We start from the raw sequence: 27,787 nt of genomic DNA on the forward strand, positions 1-27,787 counted from the left end.
TTTGCCTATAATGAACACCTTGGCTAGATCAGCCAAGACAGGAAGTCAGGCCGGGCTCAGCTTCTCACTGCGTTAATGGCTTCCACTTGCCTCAGAGCAGCGCAGCCTGACTGTTTTATGGAGCACAACCCCAGGAGAAGCAGACGAAGGTATAAGTCACTCGCACCCGTCAATGAAGTCCTCCTTTGTTCGAGTCTAATGGGATTGATTACAGTAATCAGATTGAGATTCCTTCACACTGCTTCTTAACAGGACTGGGCATGTGAGAGCAGCGTCGGGAGCAGAAGCCAAGCCACCACTGGCTAACGAAGGGCTGTTCTGCGCCACCCCGCTGGGCTCCATCCCTCTGCTTCCTGTCCACGGCTCCTGCTTGGCAGAGCACGGTTGGTGGGCCGCTGCAGTGTCGTTTCCCCGAGTGCTTCACGTTTTGACGTGCAGATCAGAAGCATTCCGGATCCCTCTACAGGCCACCAAAGGCTTGTAATTCAATAAGAGCTGCAGCCGCCTGTATACATAGGGGTACTGCATGCATAATTAAAGTGCTCTTATATAACGGGGATATTTACAGAATCACTCAGTTCTCACATGTCCACGGTAATCAGTCTGAACCGCAGTGTGTTCCTTGTGCTAACTTGGATCTCCTCCCAAACTCCAAACACGTGGTACAGTAAGTGTGCTGCCATCTCTACTCTATGCACAAAGCTACATTTCTCAGTCGGCTGGGCTAACTTAAGCTACAAATTTTACAATCATCCAATAGAAATGCTCCTGCATAAACTCTGATTGGATGATCATGACTTCTAGATTAAGTTAAACCAGCTAACTGAGAAATGCCACTTTCTGGAATACCCCCTTGTCTATGTCCATGATATTTACAAGGGAACCTGAAATTGCATAAATAGATAAAGTATTTTAATACAACGCGACATCTCTAAAAAAAAGTCTGTAAAAAAGCCAGTCAAGTAAGACTGGCTCTGCTCATCCATTGTCTATCTATTGAGAAGCTGGACATGCAGATTTCTGTTTGAAACATGAATTATAAGACAGAATAAGGGAATTTTAATTCAGGAGTTTACAGCACAATACCTCCAGACTGAATGACTCTCTTCCTGGGTTATTGCTGTAATAAGGTCTTGCTTTCCTCTTGTTATATGAAGAAGACAGAGACTTCCCTGAGGGAATCCCAGCACAGTGAGCACATGTGACTTCCCTTAGCCACAGACAAGCATCCAGGGGTGTAACAAGCTCCGTCTCTGCTTGCAGACAGGGAGGAGGGCAGCCATGACGGGGAGGCAGATTCAGGACGACCAGCAGTTGGGCAGAAACAGCGCAGCTCAGAAAGGACGGCAAGCCACCGTGCAGGGATGCCGTCCCACAACATCTGACCATGGGTGGGGGCAGTCCACCGTCGCCCCTCCTCCTCCAAAATGGACAGCCAAGCCAGGCACCTCGGGGGATCTGTGGTCCTGTGTGTAGGGTTCATGTCACGTTTTTGGGGTGGTTCTCCTCTGCTCCAGTCCCTCCTCTAGATGTGTGTGATTATTAATCCCCTTGCACTGAGCAGGACACGCTTCCACCCCTGCTCTGTGCTCCTGGGGGTGGATGTGTTTTAACAGTGACTATAATGCCTCAGCTGGCACTGCTATAACAGGCATGGGGGGGACAATGGAAGAAAAAAGAGTAAAGCATGAAGCAGGGGGGGCCACAGCTGCCCTCACCAGCTGGGTCCACTCCCCATGGAGCTGGGCACCCATCCATTAAACCTGCATGCATGATAAGGGAGGCCTGTGACCCCCATGTCCCCTCAGACCGGGTCCAGGTCACTGATGAGCCAGTGAGCAACTCTTGCTCTCTCTCTCTCTCTCACACACACACACACACATACACAGGCAGACAGACATTAGTTGACCCAAAACCTGTTGGCAATTAATTTTTTCTTGTCTTGTCTTATTTTTAAAAAATCATCCACATCCCAGCTGCAATGCATTAGGTTTGAGGGCAGCGTGTGGCTCTGTGACTCAGGCTCCTGCGCTTGTTACCGGAAGGTTGCTGGTTCACATCCCGTGGCTGGCAGAGTGACCATCATAACTGCTCTAGAAGCAAATGGAGGCTTGTCTTTCATAGGACGATAAGATGGAATACTTGTACACACAGCAAGTAAAATATCGCTTCATTCCTGTCCCAGCTGACCCCATGAATGCAATGGGTGCAAACTGCAGCCAGCTAAGTAACGGGCAAGTCCTCACATGTGATCAATGAATTTGACAAAAACAGAATGCAGAATCCTGCCAATCAACCGACTGGGTCGAAGAGTAATCCAGAGCTGTACACAACAATCTAACCCCCCCAGAAAGGAAGTGGATGATGGGAGTATGCTGGGGCTGAAATACTCCCTGGACCCCCATGAGGAAAGTGTATGAGAGGATCTACACAGGGCTGAAAACAGCAAACTCATTTCCAACAGAGGAAAACTTTACAACCCATCAAAAAATGACATATGTGTTCATGCTGAAATTAGCAGCGGCTCCAGCAAGCCTCACCTCATCCCCGGGAACACAGACGTCCCAGAGCTATGATGTCATTATCGCTCACAGCATCGATATGCTGAGGACAATGACACCAGCTGCCGGGTGCTCCTGGAGCCATTAGGATTAAGTATCAGCAGTGGTAAAATGAAGACTCACTGTACTGGACTCTGGAATCTGAAACAAATCACGCCTACTGATAAGAATCCAGTGGGGGCACTCAGCTCTTCCCCAGTGGCATAAGTTCACGTTTCACCTGGGAGGCCATCGGAAAGTCCTGCACTCCACCTCTGCTGCACGATAACATCCCATCACTGACTCACTAGTAGCAGGTTTGTACCTACAACTTGATAAAGCACTAACGAAACCATATCCATATCCAACACCCAACTGGGTAATGTGTGGCTCTGCAGGTTAAAGTTTTGTGTGTATATTCAAAAGGTTGCTGGTTCAAATCTCATGGGTAAGCGCAAGGCCCTTAACCACAATTACTCCAGGCACTGGATGACGGTGCTTTCTTTAATCTATATCGCCTTGGATAAATGTCTGCTAAACAGTCGTATTGTAAATGTATTAATATTTCATTTGAAGTAGGAACATCATTTGCCAGCAGGGGTCGCGACGGAGCACTTTACCGACAGTGGAGCTCCTACATTCAGTAAAGTTCTTACAGCACCTGCTATTAGCTAGAAGATGAATGTGTATTCCTATGATGATAATATTTTCAATCATCAAAAGCCGGCTGACGTATGTGGAAGCGACGACTATCCTCTCCATCAACTAATGTAATTTTAACTCACGTTATCTGTGTAAATAGGCTGTCAACACGAGCAATGTGTGCTTCGGTGCCTCTGTGTCAGTATCCCAGAGGGACCAGCTAAAGGCTCCTGCATTTCAAAATAGAGCATTTTGATTTTCATTGTTGAGCCAGAACCGTGGCCAGCTGGCTCGGTTTTCAGAGCACTGAGGAAATCCCATACGGCGGCGCGCATTCTGGGAATAAACAGGAGCAAAGGATGTTGTCCATTGTAATATTCCTTTGGACAATATACAAAAATGTCCGACAATTCACCAACAATACACCAGAAAAACATTCTGTTATTGTTCCCAAAAATATACGGGTTGCATTTTTACAGTAATTAACACTATATGCCTCCACTCTGTTTAACAGAGCGGCTCCGACTCCCCCCACCCCAGTCGGGACAGCTCCCGTCCCATGCACGCCAGCTGATCTCCTGCTGTTGTTGCTTAATGAAGACTGTTCCCCCGGGCCGGCGGCATCGCAGATCATTAGCATCAGCCCATACATCATCACGCCGCCACTTTTGTCCCCGTTACACCAAACCGTCTTTGTGTCCTGTTTTGCAACAAACTACAGTTACGTCCTGCAAAGTGCTGTTCTTTGCAGCAATAGTTTTATGCATGTTGAGATTATATACTGATTTGAATCCAAGACAAATATGCAAGACAAAAGCAGTAGAAAAAGGTACGCACGCAGAAGGTTAAATTATAACTTACCTGTAAATCTCAGGTCAACATGCACGTCATTCAAACCATTCCTTTTATATCTATCTGCAAAGCTTAACTCTGCCGCTTTTATTTGTGAAATGGGATACAATTTTATTTCTATTTGCCAACAACAGTGGATTATTTATCCTTATAAAATCACAATATGCTTCTGAAATCCTAAATTGCTTATTTATATAGGCGCATAAAACAATACTATAGTGGGAGCAACAAACAAAGGCGGATCTGAAGAAGCACCACTCACCTTTCCCACTGTCTCCCATGTGCTTTAAGCGCTTTCTCCCAGCTCCCTGACAATAGAATCCCCTCCGATGTGCGCATCCAGATCTTGCCACCTCGGGCATTTAAATTCAGCAATGGACCTGTCAGAATGAATGCGTGTCGACCAATCGCGTCTGAGACCCGCGTTTGATTGACGGATGAAAAGACCACTTAAAAGCCACATTGAAAAACACAAGCCAATCAGTGGCACCAGTGAATCCTCCTTTTCCCATTGAGCGTAGAAATTGGAAAGCAAATCGTGTAATAGCTAGATGATCGCTTTTTTGTGTGACGTGTGAGTCTATCACTTGATTTAATAAATTCTGAAATAAAAAGTTACAGTGATCTAAATATTTTTATATCGTATTGTGCTTAAACTGTTGAATTATTGTCAGCAGAGTATATGTGCCATTTTGAAACTAGTGTCGACTAAAAGAGAAAAATATTTTACTTCGATGAAAATATAAAAATTTTATTGGCTCCTTCCCCCACTTTGCGCTCTAACAATGTGTGTTTTTTTATGATGGCTGGTTGTGGGAATCCGGCAATTACAAATATCATAAGCAAGTATTGCACAGTAACTGTGTAACAAAGAATATGATTCATACATTTTAAAGCTATAAAAACCAAGGACAAGGTAGAGGTAGCGGAGAGTGGGTGCTACTATACGGGAGGAGTATTGGTATAGAGGGTAACAATAAACGTATTTTCAGAAAAGATGTAAAGCAGACAAAAGAAAATAAAAACAAAAGAGTTTTTTTGCAGTCCTGTACCCACTAGAGCACATTATTCAAAGCTTTTGTTTGAGGAGTCAAGGCTGAACCTAATGTTTTTCTATTACAGCTGGAAATATGACTTAGGGCGTTGACTGTAACATTGCAATATAATGTGGTGCTTAAAAAAAGACACAGAGAAGCCTGGTTAAAAGTCCTTGTTCCACAGCACAGATTTCACAAAAAAAGACACATACTTGATTGGTTTGTTAATGTATTCTGTTTCAGCCAGTGTTGTTTATTCAGCGAGAACCTTAAAATTATGGGCACAAACACGAAAACACAAGAAAAGACGTACTGAATGAAACATTTATTTTAAAGATGGACATCAGCAAACCAGCAAAGCAAAAGAAAAGGCTTAGTTACAGCAGAACTTGAAGGGTTATCGGCACACATTTACATTAAATGGACAAACTGTGCTGGGCGATGACGTGGCCTCTTCTCAGTCACGGACGTAACACACAAGTAACAGCCTTAACGTCACATAAGCTGCATGTCACTATCGAATAAAATAAAGGGGAAAAATCATACGCAGTTGGTGACAAAATATAAAAATCCAGGTAATGTTAGCAACTAGCATCATCTCTCCCTAAGCTTCCATGTGTACCAGTGCTTTTTTCTATGTCAGGTTGATGCATATAAACGGTAAACTAACAGAAACATTACAAAAATGTCCAATTTACCATTCACTTATCTTACAACCTAACAGGTAATCTGTAAAAACAAAGCAATGGATATCCCTCAGCTGTCTTTCTGGAAATTACTATACAGAATTGTTTGTTTTGGATAGCCAATTTAGAAGAGTAATAAAAGCAAAATATGCAGTTGGGGAGGGCGGGGGATTCTTAGTCCACTGAAGTATAAATTGGCTTCCTCTAGGGGGCGCCTGTTTTCTCGGGGTGAGAAGGCAGTTTCTGTCAGGGGAGAAGGGGGCTGTCTGACAATGTGCCAGGCATGCAGCCTTAGCATGGAGTGACAGCCCTCTGTCTCTACAGCTGTTCAAACAGCACAGCCCCACAGGAGCCCAGCAACACTAGAAATCATGAGACAATTTAATAGGGTATAACAAGGCTTCCCTGATGGAGTATGTGGACGCACTGCACACTGATTCTGCCTCTGTGTTATCGTGACACAGCAGCACCAAAAGACAGCATGCAGGGCGCCTCAAACCCCACCCAGTCAGCCTGCACGAGCCGCCCCAAAATGCACTTTAATACTTTATAAGTTATAGCTTTATTCTGAAGGCTGTTTTAGATGACTTTCTGACAACAACTGGTCATGTTTAAAGAAAAACATGAGTATAGGTGTGCTGGGGGAGAGTGGGGGGGGGGGCAGGGGGAGAGGGAGAGTGCAAATGGGAGCCAATACGTGACGCAGAACCACACGACGTCGTCACCATCTGTTCAACTTCTCCACAGTATCATAAACAGCAGCAATTTCCCCAGATTTCGTCTCACATTCAGCGTCTACCTTTCTCTCCATTACAGTTTTATCTGACACAAAGCAAAGCTGTCTTACAACTCATACCTAAATTAAACTGCAAAATCAGGAGACAAATATATGTAATGCAAACTTCTGTATTATCGTTTCTTTAGTAAATAACACCACGAGGATAACTTTGAAGAGATCGCCATCTCTCTTTCATGCAGATACTTGGAAAGGCCAAATTTATTGTAAACTCTACAACAATAAGCATGTCAAGATTACAGACCCTAAAATATTCATTGTTAAAATGGAAACATCCAGTGTTAGCGAATATAACTGTAATCTCTGCCTTCTGCCTGGCAGTTTATATTAAATTATAGGCAGTTGCAGGGGAAATATGTACAAGATAATCCCTACCAGAAAAAATATGTGAATGATGATAACGGATAACTTAAACAGGATGGAACAGAACACCATGTAATGCTTTGGGAGCAACACGCATCAACCTAAAAACAAATCTAATATTGGCTTTATGAAATAGATACACAATTGAATCACTTGCTGTCACTGTCATATTGACCTTTATCTGAAGACAAAAATAGAGTATAAAAATAATTTAGGCATAAAGAATGAAAACCGTTCACCACCACTGCCTTAAAAAATATGAGTCATAGGTTTCAAATTGTGACCACCTTGAATTTGACTGTGAACACTGGCAACTGCAAAGTTAAGGCTTCCCTGTGACTGGTGGTCTGCCATGTGACAGGAAGTGTGTCACTCACTCCCCTGTGATTCAATGTCCTTCACATTCTCCAGCTTAACTGATTCTGTAGTTCAAGTTGTAGGCCAAATTAAGCTTCATGAACCATTCGCTGTACTTTCCGACCCCACTAGATGGAGCTCTCTGTTCATAACAGGGCTCAAAGCAAACCAAAAGCACCGTCTAGTGGGTTCAAAAACTACAGCAAACGGTTCATGAAGCTTCATTTGCCCATCACTGATTCTGAGGCCTCCAGAATAGCATGAAAGAGCCCAGTCTCATGCACAGATAGGTTACCTAGCAAAAAACAGTGAACTTGCAACGTTCATTCAAAAGGTCTCGATGAAGCAAACATAAGGTGCTTTGAGAATCGTTTGCATAAAATAACCCCTGAATAACTGACATCCTGACCAGTTCTTTGGCCTCAGCATGCTGTCCTACAGTTTATCTGGTCTGCAACTGCTCTAAGCTAAACTAGTGTTGTAACAATGATGGATTTAAGCTGCACACGTCGTGTTTTCGTGCCGAGAGTGGCCGCTGATGGCCTGGGCATCGCCCCTACCCAGGGACAGCGAGAAAGCAAGGTTCAGAAATCACACAGGAGGGAGATGGAATGGGACGGCCGGCCATGCAAATGCAGCATCTCCCAGTCATCTAGAAACGTTCTTGTAACGTTGTCGGCAAACGGAGGCGGCTAGGAAAGCCCGCTTCCACACAGAGGCAACGTTGCCAGAACGTTCCGTGCCCTCGAATGACTCCTTGGGCACCCTCCTCCCTGTATACTATAGGAGGCACCAAGCAGCACAGTGGTGCTTTGACATTTCCTCTACTCTTGTTTATTTTGTTGTCAACCAAGCAGCTAAAAAAGGTATGCCTTCTTCTTCAAGTCATTCCTCTTCCACAGAGCCAGGCGGTCAAACTGCTCGATGGTCATCCCAAAGACCTGGAGGAAGTCTTCAGGAGACAGGTGGCGCTGAAAAGAGGACGAGACAGGAAGGGGATGCATAAACATGACAGGATGTGGCAAACACTTCAATACGGAGATCCAACAGCAGGCCCATTCTAGTATTCTTTCTGTAGAAGAGCTACCATGATATGCAAAAGACAGCCAAACAAAATGTTCAAGGCTATTTATCTTTATAGCCGGTATATATTTGCCCTGGAAGAAAAACAATGTAGTATTAGAACATCTGCAAATTAAGAGTTAAATAATTCTTCTGTTCTCCAAAAAGTTACTGATTTCTTGTTGGATGTTCCCAAACCTCTTCTCAGAGGCGGCTCAGCCATTCCATGTAAGTGTTAAATTTCACCATCAGCTTGTGAGTGTCAATGGAGAGATCAATCCATACAGCTAACGCAACCACAGCATCCAGCTGGACTGGAGTCTAGTGCCACTGAAACCAAGGATGGGGGAGGAGAAGGAGGGAATAAGAGAGAAAGGGATCGGGGAAAAAAGAAAGGAAGGGAAGGAGAGGTGCAAAGGAAGATGTGGAGAAGGTCCTCTCTGACAGAGTGAGTCTGCGAGTGCTGGAAGGCCTCAGAGAGCTATTCTCCTGGAAAGTCAGTCTCTACAGATGGTCTATAAGCGGGGTGCAGTAAACACACCCTGCAGCCAGGGGGCACCGTACCTCCAGCCTGGTCCTGTCCACGTCCCTGGGCAGCTTCGCCCGGGCCCGGTTCGTCACCGCCAGCATGTTGTAGGGGTACACCTGGAAACCGCGCACACACAAAGAGCATGAGATGCAGGACACGGTCGCCGTGGCAGCAGCACGCTCACATCCCGCCCCCTACACCTGACCACGCCTCCACACCCCTCTCGCTCCTGTGAGTGACGTCCCTCACCTTGTACTCTGAAAGAGAGAAGACAGAGACGCCACAGCACATCACTGACAGCGGGAGAGACTAGGCACACAAACAGGTTTTCACTTTGTTTTTCCAAGATGTATCAGAACTTGACAAATGGGAAGCTCATCAGGACTGGGCCTTTATCTTTCAAACAAAGCCCGTATGGGCCTAGACAGATTGCTGCTGGACACAGGTGGGGTGTTGGGTCTAAACCCAGGGAGCCGACGCCCTACCTCTCATGCCCCAGCTGGAGTCTTGGTCTGGGCTGTCCTCGGCGAGGTCAGTGGCCTGCAGGACAGGGACACGGACGGTTCAGAGAGGCTGCGGTTCATTCATAAGTTCCCCCTTCCTGCGATCCTTCCTACCCCCTTGAATTATGCTGCCTAATTGTGTCCACAACTAAACAGACCATCATGTAGAAGACTAGGGACCAAAGACTGGACCTTCACCTGAGCCAATTAAAAAAAGGCGTCACATTTCCAATAAAAGTCAAAAGGTTAAATGTGGTGTTGCTTAGTTAGCTAAGGACCTATGTCTATGTCTCGATGGTGAGCAGTTCAAATCCCAGGGACACTAACCCTGCATTCAGATTTTCACTCACATATGTCACTTTGCAGAAAAGCATTTGTTCAGTGAGTAAACAGAAGTGTAAGCATTCCAGGGCGTTCACTTGCAACTGATGCCCAGGGAACAGTGAGTGACTTGATTTATAATGCCCATATTCCTCTGTAAGAGGTTCACCTGCTGATAACTGAGATTAAGCGACACCTACTGGCAGGCCTGTGGAACCACTCGGGCTTCAACACAACAGCCATGCAAAAGAACGTGAAACGAACAAACAATTTTGAAAAATGGAGCAATATCAAATAAAACATTACATTAGTTCATAAAAATTTATATTTTTTTATTTTTATTTTGTAAATCTGAATTCAACTGGATCCCTAAATCCTCAGGGAGCCCTGAAAGGAGCAATTACAGTAATTACGCCATCTTTTCACAGTCCAATAGGGACTGCAGTATTTTGACTCTTAAGCCATCCGATTCGCGGATGATGTATGATGTATGATGTACAGATGTTCCAGAGTCAGCCAGTGCCATTTTGCTCGATTCCAGGCTCCCCACCCAGTTAGCTAATGAGTGCAGCGCATGTGGGGTGGCAGGGGCGGCTCCCTGGCATGCTTGACACAAGTGATCTGCAAGTTCGTGTCGTTCACGCTGCTCAGTAGCCTATAAAACCCCCTCAGCAGTATTGACCAGCAACTGCAGCTAGACCACAGTGATCCCCGAGGCCCTTAAAGGCACAGAGTCACTCCTCAGTCATTGCTTTCCTCCATACAAGACGCTCAAACCCAGCATGAAGGTCACAGTCTGCGATGGGAGACCCCGGGTTTTACCTTGTAGATCCCGTTTCTGCCATAACCCGGCAATGAGGCTGACTTGTTGTACGGGAAATCTGCAAACGGGGGACATGCATGATAAACAATGTGCTTTTTCACATGACTGATGTGAATGTGTCACCTGCAGAGCAGAACAGCAGGTGAGACAAGAGCAACCGAGAAATCAGCTGAGCAGCAGGTGGCACAGGAGTTAAAGAACTGGACTTGTGCAGAAAGTAGCCGGTTGCACGACCTTAAAGGTTTGGCAGCTAAAACTGATGAAGAATTACCAGCCTAGGAAATGTCAGTAGATCTGTACTTACTGGCCATGTTGCTGTCAGTGGGCAGACTTCGTGTGGATGTCCTGGGGTCCATATACTCAGGCCCTGACTGTCCATCAACATCACTCTTCAGGTTCATCCAGCTTGACTTCGCCTGCAGCCAAATCAGGCCAAATGATCGACAATGAAGCAGCAGCGACACAACATCACAGCTAGTGGACGTGAGCCTGCTCACACATGCCAAAGAAGCCGTCACTGGTCCTTCCCCCTTAGATGATGGCTTTCTGTCCTTAAGGACATCAGCTGGCCTGGGATCCTACATTAACCATGCAAGCAAACACAATCCCTAAACAGCTCCCCTCTACATAGAATGATTTCTCTGGTCTATAACTATATGAACTTATTTATTTCGGATATATGAACAGCCCCATTACCCCTCAGGACCTGTTGCTCTGTATTATCCGCATGCAGAGAAGGATTTATGAAAACACACAACCAGCCAGCGGATCCTCCCCCCTCAACCCACCTTTCTGTCCACCTCGTCCCCATCTTGCCAGGATGCCCTTGACACTATGAACGCAGAGAAAACAGTTATTGAGCTTCACAACCCCCACCCCAAAGGCACCATGCTCTATGCAGTGATGCATATCTACGTCCAACACTTAGGAAGTACACATAGGAACCCACCATGCATCTTGAAATGGGAAAAACAGGAACCGTGGGCACCAGCAGCATCAAACCTGCTATGTTAGCGAACGCTACAAACATCTAGGGAGACGCCCATCACAGGCGCTAATTACACATTAAATTTACTTATTTTCCAATTATTAGCAAAGTCATGCATTTCAATACAAACAATATTTACTTCCAATGGCATATTGTATTTTAAAGAATGAATCTTTATCTGCAAATTAAAAACACACAGAGCTAATTACTCACACAATTAGCCATTCAGCTGATACCAGTTATGCCGCCCAGAGCACATCAACAACACGCTTCCTGGGATTTAGCCCTGTTACCTTCCGTTACAACAAACTGGCAATTTTTATCGCATTCCCGTTAAGAATGAACTTGACATTTATTATAGGGCAATGCAATCAAATATATTACTACAGTACCACTGTGTTGTACCTTCTTTAATAACAGTAAAAAACTCAAAAGAAAATTCCACACAAGAAGAAAAATCAGATTAACTGAAAGAGTACAGATCATAGCAACAGACACACAACAGGCGCACTACAGTCGCACACAGGCCAGGAACATGATGCAAACAGAACAGGCAAACGGAGTCACCAAACTGTGTCACATCAAAGGCTGGGGAGTGGAAGGCGTGTTCCTCACTCGAGCTACAGCAATTCTTGCCCAGATATAGAGGATGTGCAAGGGGTTGGAACTTGGTCTGTACCGTGGGGATTGTGGGTAATTTTTTTTTTTAATTATAAGCATGACATGTTGACCCGCAAGGCCAGCTAGGCATGAGTAGACGAGGGCAGATCTGGAAAAGCACAGCTCAGGGTGAGGAAACGGAAGTGGATGTCAGAGTCGCTCTCGGAGACGTGGACTATGGAGGCAGCATGCGGACACAGGCGCGGCATGCAGAGAACGGCTGGAGAAGGAGAGTGGACTGTACCATGCTGTTTGTAGATAGGGGGTTTCCTATAGATATTATCTTTGACCATAGTTTCTGAAGATGGACGAGAGAAGCAGAGAGAGAGGGGGGGAGGGCACAGAGACAATGAGAGGCAGTGAGTCCACCCGCGTTGGCGATGAAGGGGTCCGCTCTGAGAAGGCGAGGAGACACAGGAGGCGCCATGAAACGGGACCGACTCACCACTGTCTATTAATATCACCGTTACTTCCGGGCACCTTTCAGCGAAAAGCGTATTAAAAGACAGGGATGGCTTTTACACCCACTTCCCAACCAAAATGTCCCAACCAGCTTTTTTGTCTGGAGAATGAGAAAATACATGCAACAAAAACTAGAGCGCATGCATCGGGCCAGACCCAGCCAGCTAGCAGCGAGTTCCAGTGTTTCGAGATGAGCACAGCTCTTAAGATAATTGACAAAACATTTCCAGTTAATGTAATTTATCTCGGATTTCAGAGGATCAAAGCGTGATCAAATGCGCTCGGGAAGCACTGGCATAGAAATACACTAATCTCACTTCAGAAACATGAGTCATTTAAATAAAGACATATGTGTTAATTTAAACTTTGTTTTTTTTTTAGGGACTGTCCCTCGTGGGTGGTGGGCAGGGGGGGGGGGGGGGGGGTGGGGGGTAGACCACATGCAAACCCTTAAGTTAGAATAATTAATGGCAAATTAAGAGATAATGACTTGCTTTGCCATTTCTGTCCCACCCGTCCATGCAGTGAGGTACATCTTAGATGTCGGTTCCTGTAGGGTGTGATGTCACTGCTCAGTGGGACCCCCTCCCTACACATCTTAGGAGGTGGTCACATCCAAGCGAGAGGTAAGCATGGGCTAAAGCTGGAGCCAGAGGGGGGAACGAGCTCCGCGTCGCCTGCCTGATGCACGGTGGGCGGGGTTATGTGGTGACAACAGCGTGAGAAGGAGAATTCGGAGCCCTACCAACATCACACCCAGACGTCACCCGCATCAGCGTCACACCAGCATGTGAGACATGAACCAGCAGACCGAACTGGCAGCCCAGGAGAAAGCGAACCGGGCAAAGGTCAGGGGTGTCAGCAGGATGAAAGCCAGGAGCTCCTACCTGGTATGTGGAAATGTCTGGGAGCCTGCACGTATGTGGACGAGGGAGATTTGCTGTCTGAATATGCAGATAAGCTGGGGGTGCTCCGCCCACTTTCACTACCTCCAGGGGGCAACAGAGAGCAAAGGAGAGAGATAAAACAGATAGAAGGTAGAAGGCAGAGAAAAGCATTTTGTTTTTAAGACATTTCTCCATTGGTAATCCAGCCTCCCTGTGACCGGAGCCTCTGATCATTCATGTGATATTTTAGCTAAACGCTAACGACGTATCGCCGTTGCCTTTTTTGTGCTGCCAGTGGCCGCTTGCCATTGCAGAAACTCAAGTCAGAAGCAGCTGGATTATCAAGCCACGGCCTATCAAGCCAAAGTTAATAAACTATAACAGTCAAGACGAGCTTGTTATAGAAAGAGATCATAGGACAGAAAAAAAGAGAGAAGAAGAATGTTATTTCAGTGAGTGAGTAGGACTTGCTGTGGCTCCCCCTAGAGGGAGGATGATGTCATTCACAAACACAGACACATTTGCAGTGTTTTTGCAAAGACTGGGGGGGGGGGGGGGGGGCTGGAACTCGTGCAAATCATCAGGTGGCCATAGAATGGAGGAGGGAAAGGAGTCCTAGCCCAGGAACAGACAGGCCTGGGTGGTGGGGGGGGTGGTGACTGGGCCCCAGGGGGCAGCTCCTATGGCTCCTTTGGGCCCCGGGACCTTGACCTGTGGCATAAACAGCTAAATATAAGTGTGAAGAGAACAAAGCCTGCAAGTCAAACAGAGTAACTGTGAGCCGATGGTAATTAGAGTATCATCAGTGTATCAGCAAATAACAGCGTAAGCATGTCAGGTATGCGTACCACCCGGAAGGGGCGGGGCAAGCAGAGCGCAGCATGCGGATTGGCTGCGACATCAAGCGGAGACGTGGAGCCCTGCCAGCACAGCACAGGGGGTGGGGTAGCGGTCTCGATGGGCAGCCCCTCCGTCAAATACAGGGGGTGATAGCCACGCGCCATCTGTTATTTTGATGTTATGGGAACCACTTTTTGGTCCCCACAAGGGGAAACTCAGTTTTAATAAAATCTGTGACTGCTATCAAAAAATTAAAAATGCCAACAGACCTGTATTTTGTTTGGTTACGTATGGTTAAGGTTACGGCTGGGCTGTGGATTGGTATAGGCTTATCACAGGTATAATTGGCGTTATGCCCAATGAATGGATGGTTCCCTCAGATATATGGAAGCCTAATGTACGCGTGTGTCTGTAAGTACAAAACAAATTAATATAAGGGAAAATTCAGCTGTGTCGATCTGTAACGTCACAATTGACTTTTGGGGGCAGAATCCTCCTTAAAGACATGCCTACTTATGTTCCCATGCTGTGAGTAGATGCACAAAGTTGCAGAAGGGCTAGGCTCATTAATATTCATCATGTAAGCACTACCTGATCATCTTTGGGAAACCTCCCTACTAGGAAAAACCCCTATTTTGTTGTACAGAGCACGATCTCTAAAGGTTAAGAAAATCTCTGCACTACAGTGATTTTGCTTGTGTTTTGTAGTCATTTTCTGCAAGCTACAATAGCAATGATTAAGACCCTGATGTAGGTAACTAAAGAGCAATGTTAACCTTAGAGATGTTTAATAACAACAATAAAAATAAATGGTCCAAAATTCTGCTGTCTTTGTATTCCATTAATACTGTATAATTAACTTTCCAAGCTAAAATTAATGAAAGTTTTTCATAGATTAAAAAAAAAGTTAAAAGGTTAATTTAGTTTATCAAAACAATCGATTAATCAAATTCAATTGTGGTGGAAGTTACAGATTTCTGATGCGAAGAATCGTTCCTTCAATAACTGTAATCGAATCGCCTTGCTGCCAACAATTTACATCCTAAATACACATATGTAACAGAGGTGACAGTCTGCGTCATTACACACATACAATTGCGGTGAGAGTCCGTGTTAAAACATATATATATGCGGTAAGAGTCTGTGTTAAAACACATATATAAATGAGGTGATCTGCATTGACACACATATAATCACATTGAGAGTCCATGTTAAAACACACATATAGCTCTGGAAAAAATTAAGAGACCACACCATATATATTCATTTTAATCTGTATGTTTGTATCCTGGTTTAATCCTGGTTCTGCCAGCAGAAGGTTACACTGTGAGGCAGGCTGCTTCCAGACAGCAGCACACAAGAACAAGATGAAGCAGGAGACCCTGGGAACGACCAGAAACCAGCCAGGTAAAGGGCAGGAGTGACATTCTAATGCCAGAGACGACCGTTAACTTATCCGACAGTTTCCCATGCATCGAAGGATGACATCAAGTGACCTTCAAAAGGAATGGGAAGCATTAAGTGCAGGTGTGAAGTGCACTGCTAGGACAGTGTGTATCAGGCTCCTAGAGTCGGGACTGAAGTCCCATAAAGCAAGGAAGAAGCCCTTCATTAATGAGAAACAGAGAAGAGCCAGGCTGCAGTTTTCAAATTTTTTCTTAATTTTTTCAAGAGCTGTATAATCACGGTGAATGTTAAAACACATATACAGACGCTCCTTTACTTACGAATGAGATACGTTCCGAACGGCCATTCATAACTTGAAATATTCGTAAGTCATTATTCAACATCATTTTAAGGGTATATGCAAGTACAAAGAACTAGGATGCTGGGAGTACGCTCGCTACGCTGCTGTGTGGCGGGAGTAGCAGCCAGAAGTCATACTAGGCGGAATCGGTGCGCAGAAAAAAAATGATGTTGCAGAGAGGAAACAGGAGCCCAATGAACACAATTTGGACTTATGGTCCACTTCGTTCGTATGTCTAAATGTTCGGAAGTTGAAAGTGTGTAAGTAGAGGAGCGTCTATACATAAATGGGGTGAAAGTCTGTATTAATGCAAATGTAATAATATTAATAATATTAATGATAATTCATATTGAAAATGGCAACCTCTTTCCCCAGGGAGTTCCCCAGGTGGAATCGATCTCAGCCCCTTAAACTGCCACTGAGTATTTCATTTCCCTCCACAGCTTGGAGCCACTCCTCCTGACTTAGGGCTCGACCCAGGGCCCAGTTTGCACGTCCGCCCACAGCGGGGCTGGATGCTGTCTGTGGGAGCTGGCCAGCACCCACTGGGCCCGGCGTTTGAAGTGGAGCCAGTCGGAGCCTGGCTCGCTTTAGCACCTGGGAAAGTTGCCGTAAATCTCCACGAGGGACACAGCTAATGTCTACATTAATGTCACTTACGCTCACTCCCACCCAACAGACGCCGGCCAAACCAGTATCTCCCACCATAACAGCCAGTTACCTCAGCTCCCAGCTCGTTTTGCTACCTGTCTGGAGCTGCGTTAACACGCAATTTCCCCACTGTGGAATCAATAAAGTACTATCATCATCATCATCATCATAACCAGTTAGCGCCCAATGACACCAGATACCGGGCATGCAGTGCACGGCATTAACCAATTACTGACAACAGCACAACAGTCCAAGAATGAAAACACTGAACCCTGCCCGCCCAAAAAAATCAGAGGGCGGAGACGTGACCTCCCAGCAGACCAAAGGTCACACCTCACTGTCGGCTGTCAGTGACACATAGGCAACACAGGGGGGCGCCACCACCGCTCAGCTGGGCCTCGGCTATAAGAGGACGGACCAGAGGGCTCTCTCATGCACGACCACACAACAAGGACTGTGAGACACAGCGGAGTTACGGTCCACGTGCAGACACATTAGCCACCCGACACCAAGGGGGGGGGGGGACAGAAACAATGAATAATATCCGGAGGGGCGGAGCTTTACCGTGAGCGGGCAAACTGAGATGCAGCGAACTCCTAGGCTTAATTTCCAGGAGGAGGTCCTGCTTGTAGCCTGAGGGAAGGGAATGAAGCATAGGGAGGTGGTTCCACCTGCGAGAGAAGAATGTTCCGGGGCCCTGCAGAGGCGGGGGGGGGGGGAGCCCCAGAAGGGAGCTGACCCATCAGCCTGTAGTTCGGTGAAAATGTCCTACCCAGCACCCATATGGGCCCATCCAGCACCAGAGGACTCCATACTAAGCATGATCACGGCAAGCAAATGGGGGCGTTGTGAGTGGTTAGTACAAAAAGTGAGGTTACAAAAGTGGTACCCTAGGCAAGGCCACAAGAGGTTCCCCTTACATCAGGTGACTGGGGCCCAGTTTCTATGGGCTCCGCCCATCATAGTACAGCAGCCAATTGCCTAGCCTTCGGTAGATCTTGGCTGCACGATTAGCCAGTGGGCACAAACTGAATTCACCGACGCCCACATCCTGCCCATTCTGTGGCCTGCTGAGCCTGGGCACTGCACACCCCCCAAAACATGCGGGAGTCTCTCACCACACTCCACACCCCAGGCAGGGGAGGGGGTGGTACCTTTGAAGTAGGGCACGTAGTTGTGTTGTAGCGTGGCCAGCGTGGCGGAGGTGAGCGGCAGGGAGGTGGCCTGGGGGGTGTTTTGGTCGGCCCCTCCACACGCCGGCAGGGTGGCGGTGCCCTGTGTCACTGGCCCGGACCACTCGGTGGACAAGTACGGTGGCAAGGAGCATGAGTTCCCTGGCAGGGTCGCGTAGCGACCTCCAATATATGGCTCTAGGCATAGAGTAACCAGAGCGCTCATGTTGAGAAAGGAGCGTGTCGTGACCAGCTAACTGGTAATGATGGCCAAATGAAGCCTCATGAACCATATGCTGTATTTTCTGACTCCACTAGATGGTGCTGTTAGTTTGCTTTGGGGCATGCTTTAAGCCATTTTTCGAACAGAGAGCACCATCTAGTGGGACCAGAAAATATAGCAAATGGTTCATGAAGCTTCATTTGACCATCACTGCTAGCCAGGGCCTGAGCGTCACGCGTTTGTCACGATTCTGGACACACATGCTAGCAGGTGGTCAGTAACACTCACAATCCCCAACACGCTTTTCTCATCACTGCATGTCACTTTACTAAGACACAATAGTGAGATCAAAGGTCAGATTGTGATAAAATTCACTGAGGTGATCATTCCTTCTCTTACGTTAACAGAAAGGAAAGGAAAAGCCAGACCAAGAAAAAGGAAAAGGCGTCACCATGACCATGTTGCTGTTAGGCCAGACATGTAAGAGTGTGCCTGGTGCATTCTGGGAAAAAAATATATGCAGAGCAAATGTATCAGCCGAGGGATCAGATAGCAGGGTACCTGGGCGACTGTAGGTCTGGGGCGAGCGGGATGGGGTGTAGCGCCCATACCCCCCCAGGGAGCTGTTGGAGCTGGGGCTGGACGGCCTCCTCTGCCTGGGGGACTTGTCTCCGTCACCCTGGAAACAAGCGCAGGAAGTGAGGTCAGAAAATGGCAGCTTTCAGTGATGTGGAGGACATGCTGACACATTTCAGTGTCCAGGCAATGTTAAGGAAAGCAGCAACAGAACCGCATTCACATGATCGGGCACAATCCTGATGTGCTGACTATGAATGTCCAGTACAAGTGAAATAACAGTGACAAAACTGCGTGAAAATGTACACCTTCTAGTAAGCATCTGTCTCTAATCACTCAGTTACTAATGCATGACACCTCAGCTGGGTGTCATACTGAGCCTTCAGAGGAAACATTATGTGTTGATGTCTGCGGAACATTGTTTCTCAATCCGGTCCTTGGGGACCCACAGCCGGTCCATGTTTTTGCTCCCTCCGGGCTCCCTGCCAGACACAGTGACAATCCACATTTTTTGTATCTGGGCAAAAACGTGGACTTCTTTTGGGTCCCCGAGGACCAGACTGGGAAACACTGCTACAGAGGGTGTGAGACGCTTTTTTCTGGGAGATCACAGTAGAAAAGTCAGCTGCGTTTTACCTCCGTTGAAGTGGGAGAAAGTAACTGGGGTGACTGCAAGCAGAAGGGGAAAAAAGCAGATGAGTAATGTGGCAGGTCATGTGACAAGTTACACGAGGTGAGGAACACCTGGTGAGGCCGTGATTTAGAAGAAAAAGCCACTACGTATCATTCATGAAATAATGACTTTGGTTAATACCATGTCCGTTATTAACCAAACCAAAGCATGCCGTATCCTGCGAGATGAAGCCAGGCGCCCTCCTCCCACACCACCCACCCCCCCCCAGGTCACGTGACAGGAAGGGCGAGGCCTACCTCTCCGTGATGTCGCTCGTCGGCAGTGTAGCTGACGTAGGGCGAGTACGTCAGCATGTCCGGCCTGTCGATGTTGTAGATGGCTTTGACCTTCGGCAGCGCTGCTAGGTCCTTGTAGTCGAGGAACTCGTCACCCAGTTTTGCCTGAAACAAAATAAAAAGACCAAACATGCTGAGTGGGGACCGCTGTGTGGGGCCGGACTTGAGATGGGGTCTCACTCCACAGTGAATTAGGTAGGAAACTACATGGGAAATTAGACAGGCCCCAGAAAACCTCTCAGCGCTGGACCCACCCCCTTTCCATCCCGTCTTTTTCAATTTTCAGCTTTTAACTTTGATTTCCTTCAGTCCTTTTCTGATTTCTGATTCCCATCATGTTCTTTAACCTTCTTGATGTGTCACCTTCAAACATCATTCCTATATTACTATTAATTAAATAGCTGTAACCCTCTCTTCTATTGTAGGTCGCTTCAGATAAATTAGTTAATTTTGTACTATTAAAAAGAATTTCAGATTTCTGTTTTCCCACGAATCTTTGATGATACACAATGGTTCATTTGCAATTTTATAAAATGCCCCCCTACCAACTATGATTCATATGCCTTGAAACAAGCCATCAAAGCTTATTTTATTACGAATTTATTGCAATACGGTGCAGATGTTTGGTCAAGTAAAACGCATAAAAGTAGAAAACAGAATTCTCTTGCATAAGAAAATCTGAGTGCCTTCTCTGCTGCCACCTGCTGGACACTGGCAGTATGTCGGCACACTTACATAAATGACCTTGCTCGGGGAGCCTGAGGCACTGGAAGCTGGCGCGGAGGTGATGCTCTCAGAGGAACTCCTGGTCACCTGTGGTGGGAGAGAAGGTGCTGTAAAGCACAAGGATCCAGAGCCTGCACCCTGTGACTTTTACAGATCTCAACAGAAAACATCTAACTTCTCACTTCAGTTACAAAAGGCGGATCGACACCCTCAGGGGTGCGGAAACCGGAGAAGCAGTGCAGACAAGGGTAATTACATCGGACACCTGCACCCAGAAATAGCACTAAGGCCCATTACTGTCTAATGTTAAGAAGCAATAGCGGGAGCAGGATGGGGTGGTATGTGGCTCTACAGGTTAGAAGCCCATACCTGTGATTGGAAGGTCATTGGTTCAGCTCTCATGGCTGATAGAGGTGCCACTATTTGGCCCTTAACACCGATTCCTTCAGGACAGCAGGCTAATCCTGCTTTCTGATCCTCACATGTACGTCGCTTTGGACAAAAAGTGTCTGCTCCGTCAATGCGAAATCCATCTGTTTTCAACTTAAAGAAAACACCTCCAAATGTGATATTTACAAGTCAGGAAGAAGAAGTGGTGATTCAGCAGCAAAACAGGAGAAATAAACCCAAACTGCATGGGTAAGGACCGGGAAAAAAACACTTTATCATCACTGAATCACAGAAGCACGCAGAATACAAAGAGCTCCAGGTGTCAGCTGATTGGTAAGGGGGTGTCAGCTGATAAGTGAGGGGGTATCAGCTGATTGGTGCGTGGATGTCAGCTGATCAGGTAGGTCATGTTTCAGAACCTTGAGTCTGTCAGGGCTGTGCAGTTACTCAAAGACTCGAGCATAGTTTTCCTGCTGTCCAGGGAGGCCAAATGTATCTGAATGAAAAAGACCAATGTGGCACCTCCTAAAACGGCTGCAGATGTTCTACTTTCTCCTGACTTTTGTGTTCTCATCAGCTCTGGTGTTCAGTGGGACAACACCACTGTGTCGCTCATTTACGGCTAAAGATAGACAATAAGAGGGACCATTTAGTCAGACAGTGTATTCACAGTAAGTAACGAAACCAGTTAGTTCACCCAGAAGAAGCACTGCGTCAGGTTTACAGAAGCAGTTTGCCACCCCAACAGACTGGTGATTGGGACTGGTATGTAGATGATTGGTTAAAGGTGGTTGGTTCTTTCTCACATGCGTAGCATGGCAGGCTTATGAGATGGAGATGTGGGAACATAGTCACGTCTAGCGTTGGGGTTTTTATCCCCTCAGAGACCAAGGAACACTTGTGTTAAAAGCAAGCTGGGGTTTTCAGACACATGAAGCGCTGGAGGAACCGGAAAAAGGAGTGGCGGGTCCACAAAAGGTGAGCAGCAGGTTCATGTATTGGTTGATCAATCAGTGTTGGTGTTTTAGGATAATTGACACAGCACACAGTCACGCAGAGGAAAAACTGATCTAGAGTCTGATCTAGACCACACTTCAGTCCCAACCTTCTCACATCACGGGAAAAGTGTAACCTGGGACTGTTTATCATGTTTGAGTCCTTAAAAAAGATTTGTCAGTTTAAAGAATGCTTTCTTAAATATCCCCTGACAAGGATCCAGGAGTAAGATGGTTAATCTATAATTAGACTGCAGGTCAAAGTGCTCAACATTTAAGAGAAGTTTCAGTAGCATCAACATGTGGTTCAAATGTCACTTTTGGGGCTCGGTCATGTGACCAGCTGCTGGGGCTAGATGGTTTCAGTTGGCTTGTACTAGGCACACAGTAAGTAAAATAAGGCAGTGTTTCCCAATCCGATCCTTGGGGACCCCAGACTGTCCATGTTTTTGCTCCCACCCCGACAGCTCCCGGGGTAGGGACCTGGGAGGGAACAAAAACGTGGACCGCCTGGGGGTCCCCGAGGATCGGATTGGGACACACTTAGATAAGGAACCCATGCATTTGGGGGGGTGCCCCCACAATACAAACCTGCTCTGAGCCTCCATTGAGCTGAATCCGGACCTGCTTCTAGAAGGAACCACGTGAAAAGAAGGGGGGGGATTACACTGACCAGACATCAGCCCCCTGGGCCGAAATGAGTCTGCTCAACAAAATCCGATCCTTGCCCACTTCCACCCACACACTCTGCAGCTATCAGTGTGACTGTGCAACTTTCAGCCAAAGGACAGGCAGCACCAACAGAGCGAAACACAAGGATCTCAGTAAGAGTTACAGGAGAATGAATTATACAGTAGTGTGACATTTATGGAGATACAGGAAAAAGGATCAGAGTAACTGGAATCCAGTTACCCAAAGACTGGAGAATCTTTGGTTTATACTATAAGATGCAGAAAAGCCACCCACAACCACACGGGGTCACATGTCTGCTCTTCTGAGAGCCGAGGATGCTGGGTAATATAAATGTGCGTCCATAGGCAACAGTGCAGTGCGGTAAGCGGATGTTGGGGCTTTGGGGTTGGAGCCCAGTGCGCTGGTGCCGGCCAGGCGGGCCTGTCTCACCTTACTCTTCTCCTCCATCCTTGCTGCCTGCCTGCAGGGTGGGTGCCAGATGGAGGAACCTGAGACACGGGAAGAAAAAGGCTGTTTCCAGAGTGCAGACATACTGTTAGGGAATGTAACTCCATCCAGATGCTGGCTGAGTGAGCTGAACAAACCGAGAGGCTAAGATCCACTTCGCCATTCAAACCCCAGGAACAAACCCCGGTAAACGTAATGTCTGCAAAACCATCGACTTTCCCCAGTACGATGGTCACATCACAGTAACAGGGGGGTTAGCCGATTAGCTTACCGGGGACGTCCCCCGCCAGCCTGGTGAAGACTGGCTGCAGGGAAATACAGGGAAGCACTCAGAGCAAGATCAGCCCATCGGAGTTTGTGAAATCAAATGAGCCAAAGTGCAGCGTCAGCACCAGAGGGACTGCACCTTTGTGCATTTCCATGGTACATCAGAGATGTGCCTGACTCAATAATGGAAATGCTTTGGGGGGACATAGGTGTGGGTTGGATTCAAAGGTAAATACCCTCAGTATTATTCATATACACTATATAAGTGTGATATCCTCTATACAGCACCCCTAAAAAATAAGGAAAGAGGGACATGATAATTGCACATAGAGGAGGGGGCTCAAACCCACACGACATGGGGAGCACAGGTAAACTGCACACAGAGACACAGAGGAGGGGGACTCAAACCCACACGACATGGTGAACAAATGCAAACTGCACACAGACACAGAGGAGTGGGGATTCAAACCCACATTACATGGGGAGCACATGAAAACTGCACACAGACACAAAAGAGAGGGGACTCAAACCCACACGACATGGTGAACAAATACAAACTGCACACAGACACAGAAGAGGGAGGATTCAAACTCACATGACATGGGGAGCACATGAAAACTGCACACAGACACAGAAGAGAGGGGACTCAAAACCACACGACATGGTGAACAAATACAAACTGCACACAGACACAGAAGAGGGGGGATTCAAACTCACATGACATGGGGAGCATATGCAAACTGCACAAAGACACAGAGGAGGGGGGCACAGACCCACACGATATGAGGAGATCATGCAAACTGAGAGGACTCAAACTCCAAACCTGAAGCCACCATCCACCCCCAAATCAGCATGGTGAAATTCACCTTTGCTACGCTATTACTTCACTTTTTGACTTTGTTTTATGGGGCGAGATGCCACTGCAGGGTTCAACTAGATAAAAGAACAAATGAAAAAAATCCACCCAACTTCAGAGCAGGCTATACAGTTTTCCCAGAGGCAAAGTTTATAGTCAGTGTAGTTAAACAAAGTCTGTTCCTCCCAAAGGCTGTCTTAACATGTGACATACTGACTGAGACTTACAGGCAAACTCCCAGGTGGAACCCAAACCCCAACGCTATCAATGCAAGGTTTAGAAAAAGCCCACCCTTTGAGCTGTAGTTTACTCCCACTGACCCCAATGACGTAATGCCTTGACAACCAGGCTGGAGTGTGGCTATGTGGATTAGGATGCTGGTACTATGGACAGAAGGTTGTTGGTTCGAATCCAGTGGTTGGTAGTCCATAACCCCAATTGCCCTGGAGACACTGGCTAACTCTGATGCTTAATTATACAACCCTTTGGACAAAAGTATCTGTAAAATATATGAAATGAAGGCAATGAGATGATGGTGGTGCGTAGCGCAGAGCTGCCTTGGGTTTTACCTTGCAGGTACATCTCCTCTCCCTCTCCAAACATCTGGTCACACCTGGCACAGCGTGCACATGTCGGGTGGTAATGTTTGTCGCCAGCCTGCAGCAAAACAGAGTGCAAGAACAAGCATAATGTACCACAGCCAGGTGATGTGGGAGGGTTACGCAGGCCAAAGCTGTGATGCAAGTGGCAAAATATGGGGTTTGGCTCAGAGAGCATGGGATTGCACTTGGAATCTCCCTGTTACTTTACTATGCAGGAAAACCATTCTATGAAAACAATCTTTGGTAGTTGATAACCATGTAATTACAACAATCAACCAATAGGGGGCACAACATACAAAACAATATAGAGTACATTGCTGCTTGACCTGATATTTTAACACTAGAAATCATCCCAGAGAATTAAGAGTGTAATTTTTCCTGCAGAGTTTGTGTATTTTACTGATATTGCTATTCCGTAAAGCTATGATTACACCCCACTTAAAACGTGTAATCATTTTAGAATTACGAATTAGGCATGACATCATTGAAAATGCAAAAGCTAATAGTTGGTTTACCTGCAGTACATTTCATTGTGAATTCTTCATAAAAATGGAACAGGTGAACTGTGCAAATCACTATTAAGAGGACTGTAATGGAAAATGAATTTTGAGAATTTATAGCTGAGCCCACAGTCCCTGAAAGAAGGACAGCCAGCGGGAAGAGCAGAGCCTGCCCACAAGTACATTATTCTCACACTGTTATCTATAAATGACTCCTCCATAGCAGAACTCTCCTTTGGTCCATCAAGCTGGAGTCAAGCTATAACTGAGTTGAGTGAAGTGCACAGTTTGTCACATGACGAGTGTGAAGAATCTCACAATGGAAGCTAAAAGCAAAGGGTCACATGATGAGGGTGAAGAACATACAGCAATAGGTCACATGATGAGGGTGAAAAAAATACAGCAATAGGTCACATGATGAGGGTGAAACTGATACAGCAATAGGTCACATGATGAGGGTGAAAACGATACAGTAATAGGTCATATGATGAGGGTTAGAAACACCACATAGGAAGCATATTACACACATATGAGAAAGGTATACGACAAAAAATTAAAAATGTATGTCAATATATATCCACTTAGCTGCTTATCTGACGAGCCCATGCCACAACCTACTACACTACCTTTATGTCAGAGGACCAAGGAGAATATCGCCATATGGGAACCACACAACTCCGTACAGGAAGAGATTGTGAGAGGAAATGGCAAATACAGACACATCACAGCATATACTTTACTCCCATCTTCCCAACCACAGCACAATTATTCCTGTTTTTTCTGGGTAAAACATGCTCCCCTTCATACTATTCTTCATTGGTCATTATTATTAGTAGTATGTCAAAATTATAGAACAGTATCCATCTACTTATGTATGTTTTATAATTATGCTATTAAGTATAGACATATTGTTGTTAGATTGCACTATAATTCTCCATTATCCCCTATATTTAAGATATCATTTTTCTAACGGTAGTATTAAGCAGCATAGGTACAGCTAGGAGCGTAAATAGTTGCAGGATGAGGGGATGTGTCCTCCCCAATATCGGCAGACCAACCCCTTCCTTCCCAAAAAATATGGGATCATCATTTTATCATATGGATCAGTTATGTTTAGTTGTGAAACTGCACCCCCAACAGTCCTAGTCTTATTTTAAACGTTGAAAACTTTATTGCTTTGTAATGTCAAACTCCTTCCGACACTACTGAGTACAGCCGCCTCTTTAACACACAGAGCAGACCCTGACTGATTTGTGTCACATGAGCACGACGCGCCTCTGGCTAAACGTTAGGAGAAAGACGCCAGTCGTCTGGAGTGCTGGCCGGGGTCCTCGCAGCCAACAGAGCCCCGCAGTGCCTCTCTCACACCCCTCCTCTGTCTCCGCACCATGAATAAAACATGACAGAAGCTTTTATCCCTGTTCCGTTAATCAGGCTGCATCTCTCCATTCCCTCTGTTCTCCAGCTGGCAGAGAAGGAGGCAGATATTTCCAGCCTCCGTTCGTTACTCTGTTACTCATGAGCGAACGCCCCTTGAGCTGCCCGCCTCTTCCGTGGAGCGCTAGTCTCCTCCAAGGAAACCCTGAATCATCTTGACTTGCGACAGACGCTGATGAGGTAGAGGTCACACCGGACAATATCCCTGAATGTAGCTACCATGTAGAGCAGGAAGAGAACATGACCCGACGTGGACAGGGCCACACACTCAGCGTTTATTCTTAAACATTCCATGCAGCGGTCATCACCGCTACTGTCATCACATGAACCACAAAGGAGCCTGTTAGGGGCCTGTCCTCCGCGTCCTCTTCCATTTTTAAAGCAGATTCCTGCTTGTGAGAAGCCCACATGCTCGACACACAAATGCGAGTGACAGCGCAACTCTAAAAATGGGACAGGGCTCCGCTGAAATTGCCACTTGCTGACTAATAGCCATTGTCCTGCACGGTGTATATAAGGTGAGTGGAATCCGCATTGAAAGTCGATTATTACTGAAGGGCCTCATCAGGTCACCTTGGCCTGCTCACCTTGGCTTGGCCCCCAGCAGTGCTACCTGCGGCAGCCAAATGCATGCAGCGATTAAGAAACAGACTGGTGACCTGAATATTCCTGGTCCAGGAATAGGCATACAGGAGAGCCCCCCTGTTTACCCTTGAGTGAGCTACATCTCCCTTCATGCCAGCCCATGATTTCGGCTCATCCCTCCCCCTAGCTCTTGTCCCCTCTACCCTCTTTCATACTTAGTGTCTGTAGATGTCATTGGCCACTTGGCTGGAAATGATCTTCCTATCAGGGCCAGCAAGGTCACCACACTACAGCCAGATGCCAGATTGGACCGTTCTAAATATATGAAACGTAATAAATGGATACTTCTTGTCGTCAGGTTTGGAGCTGATGGCTTGTTGATTTCAAGTGAAAAACATGGCTCTGCAGCCAATCAGGTAAATGTCAGGACCTTATGTCTCCGATTGAGACCCACCAACTTCAAGGTGAGCTGTCCTATATTCTTAGTGCAGCTGGTACATCGCGTAGTGCAATATATAAGATAAAACACATTCTTAAGTAGTTCGAAACCACTTGAGAACATGGTAGTAGTTCTCATGGATGCAGCAACCAAGCATGTGTCTC

At 46.4% G+C, this 27,787-nt stretch overlaps 2 protein-coding genes across 14 annotated transcripts in view; both read right to left on the bottom strand.

Annotated features, from left to right (window-relative positions):
- The window catches only part of afap1 (actin filament associated protein 1), a 59,319-nt gene extending 54,940 nt beyond the window's left edge, over positions 1-4,379 (bottom strand). The window contains exon 1 of the mRNA XM_048971062.1: positions 4,297-4,379. Within this exon, the coding sequence (XP_048827019.1) occupies positions 4,297-4,315 (19 nt within the window). The 5' untranslated portion in view covers positions 4,316-4,379. The remainder of the gene's footprint in view (positions 1-4,296) is intronic.
- Positions 4,380-5,381: 1,002 nt separating this feature from the next.
- The window catches only part of ablim2 (actin binding LIM protein family, member 2), a 64,986-nt gene continuing 42,580 nt past the window's right edge, over positions 5,382-27,787 (bottom strand). For 2 of the 13 annotated variants that reach the window (XR_007381148.1, XR_007381147.1), the window contains exons 7-23: positions 24,630-24,717; positions 22,920-22,978; positions 22,389-22,427; positions 20,422-20,499; positions 19,648-19,791; positions 19,354-19,386; positions 18,703-18,820; positions 17,901-18,116; positions 17,311-17,379; positions 13,509-13,610; positions 12,404-12,457; positions 11,300-11,343; positions 10,816-10,927; positions 10,511-10,569; positions 9,350-9,404; positions 8,900-9,121; positions 5,382-8,244 (exon numbers count right to left, since the gene is read on the bottom strand). Coding sequence is in view for 2 of the 13 variants with exons in the window: in XM_048970091.1 (XP_048826048.1) it covers positions 8,131-8,244; positions 8,900-8,980; positions 9,114-9,121; positions 9,350-9,404; positions 10,511-10,569; positions 10,816-10,927; positions 11,300-11,343; positions 12,404-12,457; positions 13,509-13,610; positions 17,311-17,379; positions 17,901-18,116; positions 18,703-18,820; positions 19,354-19,386; positions 19,648-19,791; positions 20,422-20,499; positions 22,920-22,978; positions 24,630-24,717 (1,434 nt within the window). In the remaining 11 variants the exon portion in view is untranslated. The remainder of the gene's footprint in view (positions 8,245-8,899; positions 9,122-9,349; positions 9,405-10,510; positions 10,570-10,815; positions 10,928-11,299; positions 11,344-12,403; positions 12,458-13,508; positions 13,611-17,310; positions 17,380-17,900; positions 18,117-18,702; positions 18,821-19,353; positions 19,387-19,647; positions 19,792-20,421; positions 20,500-22,388; positions 22,428-22,919; positions 22,979-24,629; positions 24,718-27,787) is intronic. The other 11 variants (XM_048970091.1, XR_007381149.1, XR_007381150.1 and 8 more) reach the window with 11 other exon arrangements.

The sequence above is a fragment of the Brienomyrus brachyistius genome, chromosome 12, assembly GCF_023856365.1.
Source record: "Brienomyrus brachyistius isolate T26 chromosome 12, BBRACH_0.4, whole genome shotgun sequence".
Lineage (NCBI taxonomy): Eukaryota > Metazoa > Chordata > Actinopteri > Osteoglossiformes > Mormyridae > Brienomyrus > Brienomyrus brachyistius.